The 19,356-nt window shown below is 38.8% G+C and overlaps 3 protein-coding genes across 8 annotated transcripts; 1 reads left to right on the top strand and 2 right to left on the bottom strand.

Annotated features, from left to right (window-relative positions):
- Positions 1 to 884: 884 nt before the first annotated feature.
- LOC114360961 (carboxypeptidase D) lies at positions 885 to 18,567 on the bottom strand. Of its 6 annotated transcripts, none has more exons than XM_028315849.1 (13): positions 18,413 to 18,567; positions 11,525 to 11,627; positions 11,205 to 11,369; positions 10,229 to 10,362; positions 9,736 to 9,872; positions 8,540 to 8,727; positions 7,803 to 7,832; positions 6,992 to 7,168; positions 6,339 to 6,457; positions 4,562 to 4,707; positions 4,379 to 4,409; positions 3,423 to 3,515; positions 885 to 1,220 (listed from the first exon to the last, which is right to left on the bottom strand). In XM_028315849.1, exons 2-13 carry the CDS (start codon positions 11,625 to 11,627, stop codon positions 1,089 to 1,091), a joined length of 1,455 nt encoding a protein of 484 aa, XP_028171650.1. In that variant the 5' UTR covers positions 18,413 to 18,567; the 3' UTR covers positions 885 to 1,088. The 6 variants fall into 6 exon arrangements, with proteins under 6 accessions (XP_028171650.1, XP_028171653.1, XP_028171649.1 ...); XM_028315852.1 differs by lacking the exon at positions 4,379 to 4,409 and adding an exon at positions 2,432 to 2,554 and having other exon boundaries at positions 4,531 to 4,707; positions 18,413 to 18,566; XM_028315851.1 differs by lacking the exon at positions 885 to 1,220 and adding an exon at positions 2,273 to 2,554 and having other exon boundaries at positions 18,413 to 18,566.
- LOC114360966 (superoxide dismutase [Cu-Zn], chloroplastic) lies at positions 5,012 to 5,728 on the top strand. The gene has a single exon (XM_028315859.1). The coding sequence runs from the start codon at positions 5,080 to 5,082 to the stop codon at positions 5,695 to 5,697; it is 618 nt and encodes a 205-aa protein (XP_028171660.1). The 5' UTR covers positions 5,012 to 5,079; the 3' UTR covers positions 5,698 to 5,728.
- LOC114360947 (juvenile hormone esterase-like) lies at positions 11,824 to 13,259 on the bottom strand. The gene is made up of 3 exons (XM_028315832.1): positions 12,818 to 13,259; positions 12,192 to 12,469; positions 11,824 to 11,878 (listed from the first exon to the last, which is right to left on the bottom strand). The coding sequence occupies exons 1-3, from the start codon at positions 12,989 to 12,991 to the stop codon at positions 11,824 to 11,826; spliced, it is 507 nt and encodes a 168-aa protein (XP_028171633.1). The 5' UTR covers positions 12,992 to 13,259.
- Positions 18,568 to 19,356: the final 789 nt, after the last annotated feature.

The raw sequence follows: 19,356 nt of genomic DNA, 5'->3' as shown, positions 1-19,356 counted from the left end.
TGAAAAGTTCATACTTCATTAGATAATGGACACGCTAAACCAAAAATCTTAATTCAGAAACTGGACCGGTGCAGCGGTGTGAAACTGTTCTTACTTAGCCGGCCTTTTTGTTCGTTTTCTCGGCTTCGTTCGTTCGTTCTTTATTTAATCGAAATATAGTAAAACAGCGCACAACCAATGACATCTTAGCGCACAACAGTGTTTATCGATAATTTTATTCCATAGCCTAAAGCATGGTAAAGGTCACGCGTCTTTATTTTTACAGGTGGAATAGTATTGACGTACAATATCAAAAGTGGAAGGTGTGCTGTTATTGTAGTGTTTTGTGTGGAACAAATCTTATGCTAATTTATATTTGTTTGCAAGTTTGTAATACAAATTACTAATACCTATTAAAAAAAAATACTTCAACATTCGAATCTCCCATCGAAACTAAGAAATTGCAACTGTTAGTTATGTGTGCAAATAATTAAATTATACGTCTCAGCCCTACGCTCAATGCTTAAAATTATTACTAATGAACATAGAAAAGGCATAGACTTTCTTAAACAATTTTTTATTTCTTATTAATTAAAATAAATAATATAGCTCTAAATCTATAAATCTATTTACAATGTTTACAGCGCGAAGGAAAAAAAGTCCTTTCGAGATCTCATATTTTTGGCATTGCCATGAAAACAGCTGTATATTTGCATGCCAGTATTTAATTGTAATATACGTGTTTTACGCTAATCTAATCGGTAGGGTCATTACATTATGCCTCAAAGAGAGCTTCATCTTTTTTTTATCTCACTCTTTTAAAAGAACTAAGTATGTACTCGTACGCTTCGGTTCCTACATATTCATCTTAGTCAAACGAGACATATTATTATGTGCAGTCATTGTCTTCGCACACGTGTGCAAAAATAACAATATGTGGTGCACGACTGTCTGATAATAGCGATGCAATACGATTTATTGATTCATTTAGAAATCAGTATGGTTCTTTCGTCAAATGGACGAGTACAAACCTAGCGGGTAAGTATAGAAAGTTTTTAAAAATGAAAACCGCTGTCGAGATTTACAAGTCGTGCGTCATAAATAGAGAGTTATCCAAAGATATTCGATACGAAGCTGTTAAAAGAGTTGGTGAGAGATGCGAAGATGCCGGAGCCGGCGGGCGCGGGCGGCGGGCGCGGCGGCAGCGACACCGGCCGGTAGTAGGGCCCACCGTCGATACGCTGCAAATGCATAAACATCCCAATTAATTACATACATAAGTAGTTTATACTTTATTGCACATAACAGATACCTACATAAAAGAAATACTAAGAAGACGTGATCTAAGTTATATTTCTAAGCAATAAAACGGTCTGGCCGTAATAAATACACTCACGTGTTTGACTATTTAATTTTACTCTTTTGAAGTGTTTTTGTCTGAACATCTGTCGCACGCAGGCAATTTTTTTTAGAAAAATACTCGATGTGTGGATTTCAAATGTTACAATACAAAAGAAAACATTATTTTAATATGAAAGTGGTAAAAGTGGATGGAAAAGTACCTAATTTAGAGAGCATGCAATAAAATATTTAATTTAATTATGAAGTGTAAAAACCAAGCGTAAAACGATGTGCCCTAGCAAGGACACATTGAGTAAATAGGTATACATTTTTATTATGTAAAATGTAGGCGATGCTCAAATTCTGCGAAATACTACGCATTAAGATTGTGAAAATTAGAAAATCAAGAAAACGCATACTCTCATGTACAGATTTACATTAACTTACCAACACCTCATTACATATTTACACATGCTCTTATAATAATAATTATTAAATAAATAAATAAATATCGTTTTACAATTTTACACAGCGCCATCTAGCCTCAAAGTAGGTAAGCAATTAATATTATGCTTGTATTATGGATACTATCTTATCGGATATACTAATTATATACTTTTAAATACATACAGTCATACATATTATACATAGTAACACCTAGACCCGTCAAAGAAATTAAAATTCATCATTTCAATTTCTGCTCGGCCGGGAATCGAACCCGAGACCTCTCGGCATAGTAGTACGTTCTGCTGAACCACTATACACCAAACGGCCGTTAATGATAAAAAATATTTAAATTGTACGTACCTCATCGTCCGCTAACTATCATTCTGTTTGGGGTATGTTGATGAAAAGATGAAAATAAGTTATTTGCTATTTATTACTTCAGAAGATCCTATCCTAAACAACGTGTTCTGAACATGACTACAAAAATAGGTTTTATGAGTTTGTACTTATTCGGGACATTGATCACAGATTTCCCAACACCAAATGGTTATTTGTACATTTAAGCGAAGCATTAACGAATACATGACTAATAACGTTAGCTCAATAATTTATTGTCGGAACAATGCTATTAACGGATTCTATTAAAGTGTAACAATGAATGTACGGTTTAATCTTCGGGGAAAGCGAAACCGGTGGAGCGGTTGGTGGTGGTGGTGACAGCAGCGACGGTGGTGACGCGCGCGGCTCCGCGGCCCGGCTTGCGCTGCGGCTTGCTCGCCTCGAAGCCCTACGGACCCACACCACACAACTGAACCATGACCACACCACCCTTATAACATGCTAGTGCTATAGCGTGCATGTGCAGACGCCAGCTCATCAGACTAAGCAGTATTCTACATTTGAATACTAAAGTGCATCAATTCAACTACCTACAGTGTTTAGACTGATGTGCAGACGTCCGTACATGTTGGCTTGTATTTATATTTAAAGAAACAGATAAGGTTTTCAATTCGGCATTTCATCCTTACCACAAGACATACTTTCAATCATATAAAGAATTGTATCTTTAGGAAAAGGCGCCAACGTGAGTTTAGTAGCCATCTACACGTGCTCGATTTATTTAACATAACAACTAACGAACAATCTTGTGAAAAAGATAAAAACACGATTTTGAAACAACAGCAACAACCTTGGTAAATAAGAAAAAGCAAAGGTAATTAATCCTTTCCATATTTAATAATAGAGATTAAAATAAAATAACAAATAAGCTAGTTAAATTAAACAAATATTCTACTTCTTATATGGTTACTTATATCAAAGGCCACTAGACACCTACGATCACAGTAGGTAAGTAAATGCTTATTTGTTAATTATTTAAAATTGCTAGAGATAGAATAATTTAACGTTATGAAGTCATTTCATTAAATTAGCTGTCCTCGGTCTGATAAACATATTTTTTGTGACTATTTACTATTGAACCATGAATCTTATTCAGTTGTTCATACATCCAATTACTATAAAATTAATGCTACGCTATGGTTCCCTTAAATCCGCTATATTTACAGGTAGTTTACAGAGTTACATTAGGTATTTTGAGCTATATACAAGATTCTGAGTATAACATTAGTGACAAAGTTGCTTATTATGTGACCTACCTTAGCGGAATGTAAGGTAACGTTCAGGAGCGTGGGGTGGCTGTCCACCACGATGAACTCCACCTCCTGTGGCAGGTAGCCGTCGGCTGCGACCTGGAAAATAATGTTTAGAGTTTAGTTAAATGCGCGATTATGACGACAAGAAATTATTCTAAACATTACATAAAATCAAATCATACATAGGCCCTTTCCATTGCGCTTATACGTGTACATTGGTCATGGTATATGGGCTGGTGTTGAGAAGAAGTCATTATTAAATCGCCGTACTTGGTTGTGTGGTAGGCGACGCCGCGGCCCTTGACGCGGATGCACGCACGCTCTATAAAGCTCAACCACATACGATAGAACCAAAATAGTCACTCACATCGAGCCGGTAGGTCCCGGGCAGCAGTGTCCTCCAGAATTCTTCGTACTTGGTGGTGTGATAGGCGACGTCGCGGCCCTTGACGCGGATGGACGCGCTCCACACGGCTTAACCAAACAAGATAGAACCAAAATAGTCACTCACATCGAGCCGGTAGGTCCCGGGCAGCAGTATCCTCCAGAATTCTCCGTACTTGGTGGTGTGGTAGGCGACGTCGCGGCCCTTGACGCGGATGGACGCGCTCCACACGGCTTAACCAAACAAGATAGAACCAAAATAGTCACTCACATCGAGCCGGTAGGTCCCGGGCAGCAGTATCCTCTAGAACTCGCCTTACTTGATGGTGTGGTAGGCGACGTCGCGGCCCTTGACGCGGATAAGCGCGCTTCATAAAGCTCGACCACATTTTTACTATAGAACCAGAACAGTACGTTCATTCATATCGAGCCGGTAGGTCCCGGGCAGCAGTATCCTCCAAAACTCTCCGTACCTGGTGGTGTGGTAGGCGACATCGCGGCCCTTGACGTGGATAATCGCGCGTTCCACACAGTTCAACCACATACGATAGAACCAAAACAGTACGTTCACTCACATCGAGCCGGTAGGTGCCAGGCAGCAGTATCCTCCAGAACTCGCCGTACTTGGTGGTGTGGTAGGCGACGTCGCGGCCCTTGACGCGGATGGACGCGCGCTCCACACAGCTTAACCAAATAAGATCAAGATAGAACGAAAATAGTCACTCACATCGAGCCGGTAGGTCCCGGGCAGCAGTATCCTCCAGAACTCGCCGTACTTGGTGGTGTGGTAGGCGACGTCGCGGCCCTTGACGCGGATGGACGCGCGCTCCACCGGGTTGCCGCTCTCGTCCGTCACGAAGCCGTGCGCGCCGCGGTGAGCCTCCGCCAGGAACTTGATCAGCGACTGTTGACACATTCATATTTATCAGATTAGTTGCTCGTGGAAGTAGGTATGTGATCATTCCGAACAAGCAAATATTCTCGGTTCTAGGTGCGTCCCCTGCAAAGATCGATAGTCTTAGCTTTATAGACTGTCTTATTGTTTTATTGAATTAAATACCTACACAATAAAATGTTTAATACATTGTTATTTGTTGTAAATCCTTTTATTTGATTATTTCCAAAACATTATTAAGTACTTGATGTTGATCTACTTTCTGCTGCTGATAAGTTACTTATTTACTATCTATCTTTTAGCGATAATGTAGTCTACCAACATCACGTGAAAAACTAATCTTTGTCAAACTCTAAACCAAACCAGTCGTGTTGTTAAAAGATGTATTTCTGCTTCGCAGTGTGTTTAGTATTAGCGAGTGTTGCGAGCTGTTTTGCTGATAATGAACACCGAGTAGCTGTCGCATATCTTAGAACTGAAAATGTGACTGGTAAAATATTGTTTACCGAAACGGACGAAGGGTTAAGGGTCTCTGGCGCTATAGTAGGCCTCGAGGAAGGTCACTATGGATTTCACATCCACGAATTGGGAGACGTAGATACTTGTCTTACGACCGGTGCTCACTTCAATCCGGACAACATTCAACACGGAGGGAGAGACGACGAAGTGCGACACGTCGGTGATTTGGGAAACGTGATATTTGCCGGGGCCCAGATTCCCGTGAGCAACTTCCAATTTGTCGATGGTACGATTTCGCTCCGAGGGCGGAACAACATTCTGGGGCGAGGGCTGGTGCTGCACGAGCAGGAAGACGACCTGGGGCGCGGCGACCACCCGGACTCGCTGACCACGGGCAACGCCGGCGCCAGGGTCGCCTGCGCCGTCATCGGTATGCACGCGCCCGTTGATGCTTGGCACTATAACTCATCTTTCAACATTGGACCCTCAGTGTCTTTGATTGCATCTATACTTATGTTATCATTTATTTTAAATAAGTAATAATCTCAATATGAATTTTTGTTTCAATCGCTTTCTTATTTCATTTCGGTTTCTGTCATCTAGAAACTATTGCGCAAACATTTGGGAATGAGATATAAAATTATGTATCGCGTCTTTTATCTCATTCCCAAATGTTTGCACAATATGTAGTTCAAAATGCTAGGTAAGTTGTTGAGTTAGTTAAATTACTTACGTAAATGGATAGCTTTTTTTTGTGTTTATAAAATCGACTAAGCTCATTGTGCCGAGCGAAATTTTATTCACGGGCGATGTAAATGTAATGAATCACCGTTAAATCAATCAAATAAAAAACGTGAACAAACAAAGGAGTCAAATATTTGCGTAGTTAAGTATCTACGCAAATATTATCTCTAATCTTTTTTGATTAAATTAATACGTTATCGTTAGACGTAGATACTATTATTTCATTAAAATTCCACTGTATTAGGATTCTAGCTTAGTAAGAAAATTTTATTTTTTGCCAAAAAAGCTATATTTGAAATGTGATTGCGACTCGTAATTACTTTATTTTAATCTAGATTGTTGAGTTAACTAATTTTCCTTTCTCACTCGTATTGAAACGATTGTTAAAGCTTTCTTGTGTTTTTTTTTTGTGATTGAGAGACGCTACTAATACGGACCTCTCTGTTGTCGAGCCAGTACTTGTGAAGCTCATGGGCTGGCGGGTACTTGCAGCAGGAGATCTCCAGCGTGATCTCCATGCAGCCGTGCCACAGGTAGTTGTAGTCCTGCATGCCTCCTGCCGAAAGAAAGTCGAATTCATTTAGTACTACTGGTACTGCATAATACTACATGTTGTAAGTCCCTTGGTTTTTAAAAATAATCAAACAAAACTAGTAAATTAGAAACTGTTGGTTTACAGCTGGCTGCTCCGAAATATTTTTCGAACTTCGTTTGATGATGTTATCTAACCCGTAAGGAAAGAAATGCCTAGGTATCCACTCTTGGCTAGTGCCTTGTGGACTCGGAAGGTCATACAGCAACGTTAGCCTCAAAACCTGCAGTATCAGTTGGATTTCCGCAGACTGCAGACTTTTAGTCGGCCGATAGTTGGGCCCGATTCTAATTTGTATGATGAATCGGCCGATACCAATGTGCGCACTTTCATACATGTTCGTTCATTGTCCTTACTGATTAATAGCCCGATCCAACTTTCGGCTCACAAAAAGTCGATGGTCTGCGCTTAGGCTTAGCCAACAGTCCAATTCGAAATTTCCAAAAACTTATTAAAAGGTGAAGTAGGGTCTCTTTCTAATAGAGTACTTTCACAAACCTGTTAGAGGGTACCAAGCGGCGCCATTGGTGATGCCGTTCTCGAAGCGCGGCGAGCCGGACTTGCAGGAGACGCCGCGCGCCATCTTGGCGTGGTTGCGCGAGTACACCAGCGCCAGGTGCCGCAGCACGTCGTCGTCGGGCGCGATGGACGGCGAGTGCGCGTAGCTTTGGAACACTGCGTTTAGGGGATATGCACGGGAAAACGATACACGTTAATTTGTATTCTAGAAAACATGAAAATAAGCATCAGAGTCGGCCCGTTTTACTATAGTTATCTTTTATTAAACCGACATTTGATAACGACTAAGTTCAAAACTATATTTTTTTTAAAAAGTTGATAGATGAATTAACTAAGACTCTGACGTATGTGTTCATTTAGGTACTAGGAAGAGAGGGGCGTAGCTACTAAGGGGCAAGGCGGGGCTGTGCAACGGGGCCCCCGAATCCTTACCAGAAAATCTCAATTGAACTGAACTGTGAAAATTACTCCCATTTTCAAAATAAATAGAGAGAAATTCGAAAGCTGTATCAGGAGTAAGTAAGCTTAATGTCAATAAACTTGATAAAACCTAACCAGTTTAGATTGCAGTGGGGCCCCATTTTTTTATTTGCCCCAGGGCCCTTGGTTACCTAGCTACGCCACTGTAGGAAGACACTGACTCCTGAAATACAGTTTACCTACACAGTTTAGGAGCCAGGTCTGAAACTACTACTACTAGTGAACTACAGTGAATACATCTAGAGCCTTTGGTTTATTTATGGGGAACAATCAGATACATTAGTCGCTATTCGAAAATTGTATACGTCACCCGAGCATAATACTGAGGATCTGCATAATCCTGGTGCAGCGTAAATAAAAACAACATTATTAGAAAACAATCGTGCAGCATTATGATGTCAGAAACGAATGTTTATGTATAGCATAGACTAATAATATTTCGCTATCTACATTCATAGCTGTGCATATTGTCATCTTTGCTGGTGTTTATGCTTTCTTTTCTGGGTTTACTGGTTTACTTTCTGGTTTTACATTTCAGTCAGCGGTCTGATATCAAACTGCATTTAAATATTATATTCTATATTCTACCTTCAGTCACTATTATCTAAGACATGCAGTTGATATGCTGGATTCCTGGCTTGAATTAAATTCTTATACCTACAGTCAATTAAATTTTTGTGTTTTTTAATTTAGTCGATACTACGCTTCCACGCAATCTATGCACATGTCGTGGCAGCTTTTAATTAAGGCTACACTATAAACATGTATTGTTTTCAATGTTTTTTTTTTCCTGTTAATTGTGTCTGTCTTGTTAGCTGTCCTTAAATAAATAAATAAAATAAAATAAATAGACTAGAGGCAATAGGCAAGTGAAAACACATTAATACTGCCGTATAATGTGGGTCACCTAATGGTTGACAATCATCATCGCCATACATCGGAAAATTAGAGGGGTTACCAATGCAATGTGCCTTTAGGCAATAATTAGCTATAAGTTAGCTTACCAAGTTAGTTAATCAAGACTGTAAGTACTACAATGTGACCTACTAGCATTGGGCGTGTTATCGAAGGGATAGGAGGCGACAAGCGCGCCACCGTGCAGCGAGCCTGACACCACGAACTGGATCTTGCTGATCCACTCCTTCACGGCCTCGGTCTCCGGCTGCGGTTGCTTCGTGTTCGCCTTGAAGTAGTCCGGGAAGTTGCGGTTCAGGTCGTAGCGACGAGCGTTGTGCCTGAAGCAATTGAAGACTTTCATAACAGGCTATTTTCCTATTGTATTAAATGTATCTTTCTTTCTTTCTTTCTTTCTATTGTCCTGCCGTGTATCCTTAGGAGAAGGCGTAAGTGTCCGGGTATTGATAAATTATAAAAACAAGACATGTGACATTCTTCAGCAGAAGAGATCACTGTTTTCCACTTAAAAATATTGAACGATAAATAAATAATATTATGAGAACTCAATCCAATGCAGTAGGTACATTTAAACATCCCCAATGCACGTCATCCTTCTTCATCCTCACTCCATCTTGATGAAGGTGAAACATATTAATATTTGACGATAAATGTATGTAAGTACATAATGAAAGGTGATTATGGTAAAATTTTATTATATAAGTAATGGTTGACTATTAATGAAAAAACACATGCACGTCAGTACTTATTTGTACGAAAACACGTGCACGTGACCGAAATTCCGTGCTTCATTGATAAACCTAATTAACTTTTGATGTAATCGTCTTCTATCTGACTTAATCGCAGTGTAATATTATTGCGTACCTACGACAATATTTATCATCAGTCTTATTCACGTCTAAATACCCATTTGCAAATTAACCGATAGGTACTAATTTTCGTGATTGCGTACTCAAAGTTTTTAATTATAATTTAATACGACTTACATATTGAGTAAGGTTACACATATTCATTATTATAGATTATAGCTTTCATTTCATTATGTTAGTTTAAACTATTACAGCTATTGCACCGTAATTCAATAGGACGAATTAACAACGTGGGCGCTACGAGTAAGTACACTATTAACTAGAGATTGATGGGAAATAAGTTGGCCGTTACAAATGGTGTGGGAATAAAGCTATTTCATAATACATTTCAAATGTTTAATGTCCCTACTTATCGAATAATGAGCGTGAATGTGACGAAATCATATTTGCGTTCCGGTATGCGGCTTCATTTTAGTGTAATTAACAGGTTATTTTCCTATTGTTGTGATGATTGCCCACCTGCCGTGTATGGTGTCACATTGTCCCTCTTTGGAGATGGCGTAACCGTCCGGGTTCATGGAGGGCATCAGGTGGATCCTGGTGTTGTCCAACAACCATTTCACGTACGCGTCGGTGTCGTAAGATGTTACTAGGTGCTGAAAAACAACGTAGTATGCGTCAGGAAGTCTCATAAATTAGGAGTTATTGGGTATACTAATAAAGTAGAATAGGTAGAGCCACCCTAAATGATGTGTCATGACCCCGTGACTAATTCAAGGAAAAGACATGTCCAAATTAAATTAAGGATATTAAGTTTATGAAACCCAATTTGATGAACGGAAAAGTACGGTCTTAAATATAAGACTACTTAGGTAGTCAAGTTTGATTCACTCTTCGTGGTGACGTATCTAGCTACTTGAGTAAGATTGATATCGTATGTCTTGAGGCATTAGGACTTTCTTTAGAAGAAAGTATTAGTATCAGAATCTTTAGAAGAAAGTATTTTTGGAACCTGAATCAGATGGAGCAGCAACTCTCTGCCCACAGCCTCGTTGCCGTGGATATTGGCCACGTACTTGACGTCGGGCTTGCCGATCATATGCTCGTATGGAGACGCGGAGACCACCATCACCCACAGGTCGCGACCTGCGGAGAAAATAATGTACCTATTCACGGAAAATTCCTGTGTCTCTTTCCACGTTTTTAGACCTTTGGCATTCGACTCTACTTTATAACACAACGTAGCTTTAGTTAGATTTTGACTCTATTTACTTTTATCTAATACCCAGGTGGGTACCTGTGGCTTATATCCTAGCTAATAAGGATATAAGGATTTCCTTAAATATTTAGGATTTACATTACATTAAAAAAGTTAATTACGTTAGTTAATACTTATTCAAGTACCTACCTATATCTACGCTTTTGCTAGTGTTTATCTATAGGTACGTTTAGTATTTATTCTTCGTGATGAAGTGAATGAGGACATGTTTGTTTTGCCGTGAATACTGATCAGATGTCGAAACCTGTTAGGAACAACTTGACTTGGCAAGATTTGCTAATGCAATAATTGCAATGGAATTTAAATCAAATCGCGGTTAATATCCTGGCTTCTGAGTCAACCGATAAAAATAATGGCATCGTCACATCGCCTTTTCCTGCTACTCGCTGCAGTTTATTAATGGTCAGATTTAGTGACACCAATAGAATAAATAGTAGTTATTTTAATCTCAAATAGACCTCCGAATAGTAAGGCATAAGAACCTTTTCTTTACCGATATACCTACATTTTCAATTTATATTCGTTTCTCTCAAAGTTCGGAATAGAGTACAACGTAAAACGTTTCTATTATTATTAAGGTTAATTAACGTTATTTTGTTAAAGTTAAAACAAAACATCGCCTGAAGTTAGGTAAGCGAATCTGGGTACCTCGATCAAAGGAACGATAATTAGGTTGGCTGCCAGCCAAATCGATGGACGCTCAAATTACCTTGTACAGATTTCCCAATGGAGTAGAGGGCCGTGAGCGCGGGGTACTTGGCGGACACCGCGCGCAGGTAGCGCGTCAGCTGGTCGTGGTCATGGTACCTGAACTCCAGGTCCAGGCCGTTGTCACGAGGCTCCGCTTCTCCCAAGTTCGTTGATAACTCTTCAGCTAGATCAATTGAATTAGGTTCAGAAATCCCACTTTTAACACTCCTATTGCGGTAATTAATATCGATTAGTAAGGGCCGGGCGGACCAGGATACATACATACATGCTTGATAAATTTGAATAAAGTACTAAAGAAGTTTACTAGGAGATACTCACTTGTTAAAGTACTTTCCAAATACGACTGAGCAAAACATGGTCCCAAAGTGTACAATAAAATAAGAATTTTGGTTACACCAGTTGTTGATACCGCGGACATCATCTGGAATACAAACAATACTTACGAATGAGTCACTATAAATCCTGACACAAGTTTACCTCATACTTATTTTATTTATACACTCGCGAGCAAAAGTATGGAATCACTTACATGAAGTTGTTTCCACGCGAACTTGTGTACTAACGAATTTGTTAGGAACAAAAAAAGTGACACCATTTTAAAGATTAAACTTTTATCTTTAAATTGATACCANATTTTCTGTGTCGAGTGATAGATATCCTAATGCTCCTAACCTGAAACACATTTAAAAAAAATATAATTAAACATTACAAATAGCGAAATGATTGTACCTATAGTCTTAAACTAAGTCTATTAAAAATTCGATAATGGGTTTTGCTAAATAATGCAAAATGCTGTCTAAAATTGCGCTGTTTTATTTAAGTTTCATTATTTTATCGTTAGAAGTACGAAAATCAACACTACTTGAACAAAATTTTGAATTAATATAGTACACCTCCAATAAATATACTTGATCAAATAAAATGTATTGATTCTACTGCTTAAATTTCTATCTTCATAAGTAGAATAAAACAAATATGTAAGTACCTGAAATTAATCGTTGCTAAAATAACGTCTCTTTTTATGTAAAAATCTGGTCCGTAAAATATATTAATATCTCCGGCGTTACTTTTAAAGCCTCCTCCATGAATGAATACGAATACAGGTAAAGATTCCTGCGTTCTGTTTACCGGGACCATAATATTAATGGATAAACAATCTTCGCTCATTTGATCTCTTGTGTACTTTCCTTCTGGTTGCGGACACACCGGACCTTGCTCTGTTGCATTAAACACATTAGTCCATGGTTGTTTGGGAATGGGGGGCTGTGGAACAAAAAAAATGCGAAAAATGTATTCATTATTGTTGTTACTTATGAATTAAATGCACATGAATGCTAACTGTTGGTGAAAATCATGATTTGATAAGATTTTAAAATAATTCTACATCAACACCTGAGCAAAGAAAAATATGTAACTCGAAAACATTCCACATTTCCATGAACTTCTAATTAAGACTACAATTTCTACTTAGATGAAGTTATCATGTTTTTTTCTCGATTGTTATAGTAATCGTCGTGATATTTTTTTTTGTTTTGCAGAAAGTATTTACATTTGTGAATAATCCACATGTGAGGGTTTAGGTATGTGACGTCTATCAGAAAAATAACAAACCTTAAAACGTAATTCTCCTTCTGGGCTTTCTGCATATGGTATTCCCAAGTAGGCGTAGTAAGAAACTTGTTCTCCTTCCACGAGCGTCCCCCGCACGGGGCCTGTGGTCGTGACGACCACGGAACACTCCGCTGCCGTCAGTATCACACTGACTGTTATTGCGAAGCGCAACATCTTTACTGAAACGTACTATTCACGTCTCATTATCTTTTATACTGATCCTACCACAATATTCAAGCAGGCGGCTTGGCAATTTGGCGTTTATACTTACAGTACCAATATTGATATCATTGATATTATCAGTCCGCTTGCTGTTAGTGACGACACATTATCAGTTTGTATTTGCCACATTATAACGATATCGGTAGCTTTCAAAGCTACGATAGTAAAAATATATTTTATTAATTTACTAGCGATTCGACCCCTTTCGCACGGTGTAATGTATTTATTACATGTAATAAACCCTNCATCTTCTTTTCAAGTTTCTTCAATTTGCTTGCTAGGTATTCGATGGTATCTCCATGTCTTCTTTTCGGCATTTTGGAATGAAGCGTGCGAAGTGGCTGAGCACTAGTTTGCGAATGACGAGAGCGCCACAGTGTCTCTTAGAGGCGGGGTCGGTTGGAGGGGGAAAATCGTGTTTCCGGTTCCTTTTTAATTTTTTAATAGAAACCGTCAGTTGTATCACTTCCGTTTGAAGATTTTAATCTCAAACCGGAAGTGATAAATAAATTTAAACTAAGTGCAAAAGTGGCTACGCTAGGCGTTACTACATAGTGTTGTTATAAAGTTAGGTTTAATATAAATAGGTAAGTATACTAATCTCGAGGACGAAGCACGTGTATAATGACGCATTCTTACATAAATAGGTTCCTGCTATACATTGAACTGGTAACCCATACAAACATAATACTTAAGATGTTCTTTTTTTTTTTACGAGGTAAAGTCATTATAATAAACATTAATTAACGACAAAAAAAAATTTTTTATTTATTTAGGCCTACTAATTTTAAATCCTTAATGTGCCAAGTGCCCAAATCTTTACCTGACATATCCTCTAGGACATACACCAAAGGCGATTTTTTATGAGTCACACGACATTTAATGAATTTTGGTGCTAACTTTTTACTATTTTGTCTTTGTCACTTAATACGTAAGCGCGCTTCATAACAATATCTCCCACATTAAACTCTGCTGGCTTTCGACGCAGATTATAGTGTGAAGTATTTTTTTCGTGAGCATACCATAACTTTTTCTGTACGTCATTAAAAATACTAGAAAGGCAGCCTAAGTTTTCGGCATAAATATCCCGAGGTAAAAATAAGATTTCGTTGCCTAATTCTGAGTCTGTATAGTGGGTACCGCAGGTGACAAGTTCCCTACCATAGACTAAGAAAGATGGCGTGAAACCAGTAGCCTCGTTTACCGAGTTATTTATCGCAAATTGAACCTTTGGAATAAAAACGTCCCAAGTTCTGTGATCATTTTCGACAAATGTTGATATGCAAGTGATAATAGTTCTATTGTAACGTTCAACTGTGTTAACTTGTGGTCCTCTTCCCCCCGGACCTCTGAGGTGTTCAGACGTATTTAACACTGAGACTTATTCAAAAATAATTCCGAAAAATAAAGTAAAAGTGCGCGATTTAATCGACTACAAAAATAGGAGTGCATAAACGCGAGGAGGTAATATTCGACCGCGGCTCCTGGTGTGCGCCTGGTACCCGCTGCGCCCCACCGTGCTGTCGACGCCGCCACAACGCCGCCCACAGCTTGCTGTCCGCCGCGGGAGGCGTAGCATCGCTCGACCAATACAGTCCGCGCGCCCCACGTCAGCGTGCTGTGCTGTGGGCGGTGCCTGCGTGACGTAACTGCTACCTCTCTCGACGCCGTGTTATCCTGGTACCATGAGCCGAGCGGCCGATATGTCCGTGTGCGAGGCGGGTGAGTCACCGCAGCATGATATTAATGCTACTCCGACGCAATATGTATTCTCGCGCAGTAAAAAAGTGACAACGGAGGATTTACGAGATTTTAAGGAAGAAATAAAAAATATGATACATTTATTATGGACGGAACAGCAGAAGGAAATTAAAAGTATCACATCGACTTTACTAGAAATAAAAGAGACAAACACCAACATAGAAAAATCGGTAGCCATTTTGACCGCCCAAAATTTGGAATTGACACACAAAATCACCGAATTAGAAAATAAATCAAAAGAAGACAGAGAGCACATAGTTTTATTGGAGGAAAAAATTGAACACTTACAAATTGGGCTTAGAAAGTCCAATCTAGAAATAAAAAACGTTCCGAAAAAGAATAACGAATCCAAGGAGGATTTAATCGAGATGGTTTTGGGTTTATCTACCACTATTGGCGGTGACCTGCGTAAGGAAGACATCAAGGACATATACAGGGTGCGTGGAAAAAAGGAACCACAGAACCCACCCATAGTACTTGAAACCTCTTCTACCATCGTAAAAACCAACATCTTAAAGTTGTGTAGAAACTTTAATGTAAAAACTAAGTCCAAAATATGCGCCAAACACTTGGGCCTACGTACCGCGGAGGACACGCGAGTGTTTGTATCGGAGCAGCTGACCCCCAGAGGGTCCCGATTGCACTTCCTCGCCAGGGACCTCGCCAAAACAAAACAATACAAGTACTGTTGGACCGCCTACGGTAAGGTATATGTTCGGAAATCAGATAACTCTCCAATAATAATGATAAAATCAGAGGCCCAAGTACATCGACTAATTAATATCTAACTAGTCCGCAATAACTATGTCGCACCCCCCCTGGAAGAAGTATGCAAGTCCACTTGTGTGATATTTTTTTTATTGCACTAAAAAATCGAGAAGGAGGTAATACATATTGTCAATTTTTTTCATAATTTTTCTCTTAAAAATGAAGAAATTATGTACAAATATGTAAAATATTGCAACATTAAAATATCTAAATTTCCATAACAATAACGAAGTAAATATTTGCATTTAATTGTTTAATAAAGTTCCGTATGAATAATAGCATATTAATATTTACATACATCTTCCACGAAGACTTTAAAAAACTTTTTTTTTTNCGAGTGTACTTAATGAATAAATACGCCTATTGATTACGGGGCTGCCCGTGCACTTATTTATGTTAGGTTCAATAATAATACTTATAAAATATTATTATACTTAATGAAAATAATGTAGTAAGGCTATTTATGAAAGATAAGCTTCCCATTTATGAAATATGTTGATGTATGTTGGGACTATTACAAAATTACCTACTTTTGTGGTAATTCCATGTTTATAAACGATACTTTCAGGAATATACTTAGGTCTTATCAGGTGGGTATATTATATGGCGGTAACTCTACCTACATTTTTTTACTTAGCTAAGTAGTACCTACTTATGTTTCCATTTTTAATATTTCCCAAGAAAGGTACTTATTTAAGGCTTTCTCCGCTCCAGGAGCAGGAGCAATACGAGCATCTATATTTTAAGATAAATGGAAACAATCTTGGCTCGTATTTCCAATGCTGACCAAATGGATTGGGGAGGCAAATACACAAAATAACGGATACATTTCAATGTCAATTTCTCTTGTAATTCTGCGTAAAAAAGTGAGTAAACAATATTTTATGCAAGTAGGTAACAGTACGCATTCTTGGGGCCGCAATGACTCAAGTTTTTGTTGTACGCTTCACTTTCGTTATTCACATTCGTAACATGCCGCCAGGGCTTTCTTTTTAATGTCATCAGCGTAGAGTTTAGGTGGAAGCGGCGGACGCTCCAGTTGCGCCCGCGCAACCGGTCGCGCACCAAAGGTCATTGGGTCAGTGGACCGCACCATCACGGTGCATCGCACTCTATAATACGATGAAATTACCTGATCGTTACAGTATAACGATTTTGTGTGTCAGCCTTGAAACCGATATGGGAACTTATCGAAAAAAACTTCCCCGGTTAAATGTAATACTCGTAGATGCGCCTCATGGAAGACGATGAAGTAACTGAAGTAAGATAACACTTGGCACTCTTGCCGCATGTATTATACTAGTATTACATATTTAGGTAGGTACGCAGTTGAAAGCTCGACTAAGACCAATCCCAGTTCGTAATATTCCAATACTTCCAAATTAAAATAAACGAATTGATGAAAACAATATTTTTAAGACCCACTTCCAGGGATTATACCTGTGATTAAGTTATCACAGATGGACCGAGAAGGATGTGATCATGAAAGAGCAATTAAAAATCTATTACTCTGCACGTCTTCAACACGAAGGTCACTATGGCCTTTACCTAATTGATCAGTTAATAAGCAAACTACTATGCGCACGGTCACACGATGTCCACATGACAATATTAAGCCCCTAAAGAAGACTGTAAACGACTAAGAATAAAATTTTATGCATGCTTGCATTTAGAATGTTATTGTTTCTGAAGCGCCACCTAAATAGTGTCATTTTGTTATAAGCCTACACAGCAAATATTTACGTCGTTAAAACTGTTGTATTTATATCACGTTTCGGCGATAGAGTTCAGATAGAAAGAAAATACTGTGATTCATATTTTTAATGAGATACATTAACTGAAATCAATAATGAGGAGACTCAATCAATACATTCAATTTAACCAAGTGAAACTATTGAGTCATGTAACAACTTACTTATTTTTAGAAACAGTTCTTTGTACTGATCCAGAGTTTTGATTTAGTTAACTGGTTATTGAGCGTCTTGGCATGAGCGGTTCTCGTGTGAACTCAAGTTGGCAACGGTTTTAAGCTTTCCTTCCGGTGTTTGGCTTTGGCATATTGACCCTATTAGCCCAGTCCCGCTAAACGGCGTCAACTTTCGTTTTCAAAGCGAGATGGATATTTTACGGAATATGTAAAGCGCGCGCAGTGATACCAATTAGCGCTCGCTCGCGCCAAAAGAGATGTAGCGACGTATCGTGCTCCTCCTAGAACGACTTCAACGCGCTACTGATTCCACAACATTCAGCACATTCTTGGACTAACGATCAAGTGTTGGATACGCAGACTAACTCGATAATCATATAGAAATTGTTGAGTTAATTAAATTATTCTCACAACAGAATACCTATTATGACACTAAAATATCTCAGATTTTTGGTTTTTGCCTACGTTGTGGCTTAATCATTATTTCTACTATATTTCCTTACTAACTACGTCATCTTATGGTTCACTTTCATTAGAACTATTTGTTATTTTGTTAATGCACTTGACCACTTTTTACAAGCAGTAATCTTTCGAATCGGATCGGCAATACTGCACGCTCCGTGAAAGTTGGTAACGAGTGTGATTTGAATAAACGAGTATGCGATATCTTCGTAAGAACTTGCCGACCGATTGTTCGGCTTATTACTTAATTAAAAAAATAGTAAATAAATAAATGACCATCAGTATTTATTAAGTAGGGCGTTATTGATATAACTTAAACAGCTCTACAATTAATATTTTAGGCTTGCTATTAAATATAATGACATACTAAGTGAAGTCTTAACCGTTCCATAAACTTCCAAATATTTACTACCGCATTTAGTTAAACAAACAATGTAAATGTCAGAGTGGCTCACCTTGACCGCGAAGTAGTCGCCGTGTTATGTGGATCCAAAACTTTTCGATATCATTTATGAGCACGATTGGTCGCAGAGTCGGGAGCAGCGGCGGGACGCGGTCCTAGCGGGAGCGCGGGCTGCAGCCAACTGGCAGCCGCCGCGGCTTCGGCCACGCCGGCATCTGCGTCATACAACTCGCCGCACGACCGGAAAGTGCTTTCTCTCACTAACATTCTTCTAAAATTAACTCTACACCCCAGCAATAAGGTTCACTAAACAAAACTCACCTTAGAAAATTCCGCGAAAAGTCATTATCCACCTTAGCCCGCAAACTCCACGACCGCTTTTCAGAAAACGCAAGCTCAGGGTCCCGCGTCGTGACGTCGTCTTCCCGCCTTGTCTCATCTGGTGTACTTTTCCCGCGTATAGAATTTCTTTCTTGACTGCCGATATTCAATATTATCGTATCCATCTAGTGTAAACAGAGAAAACTCAAGTGAAACTTAATAACGATAATAACAAAGTTAGCGTAGGACTATTACTCAAGTACTGTAACTTCATTACAGCTTCCTGCGTAGAATAGAGTTACAATTTCCCTTAAATGAAAATGAAAATTATTTACCTACAGGCAATGAAGAAATGAAAATTGTGTTAATGGAAAATTACGGGTAGAGAATAATACATAGAACTTAGTTATAAAAAAATTAATTTTAGGAACGTAACTAGAATAAACAAAGGAATAATTGTTGGTACTTAACTCACTTCCGGTCTATTAAGTAAGTTGACGCAAGTCTTAAGGATTAAATCCAGTAGATTCTGGCCAGTTTGCCTTCACTTAGACCAGTTAGTCCGTAATGATTAGGCTAGCCAAGCCCTACATTTAATAGTGGAAACCTGGCAGAATGAGTACAAATAGTCAGGCGACTTAGATAAATCTAGAGAATAGTGCCCTCATTTTCTAA

Source organism: Ostrinia furnacalis, unplaced genomic scaffold, assembly GCF_004193835.3.
Source record: "Ostrinia furnacalis isolate ACB-3 unplaced genomic scaffold, ASM419383v2 OfSCF5329, whole genome shotgun sequence".
In the NCBI taxonomy this organism is placed as follows: Eukaryota; Metazoa; Arthropoda; class Insecta; order Lepidoptera; family Crambidae; genus Ostrinia; species Ostrinia furnacalis.
This window is presented reverse-complemented; position numbering and strand designations above follow the sequence as displayed.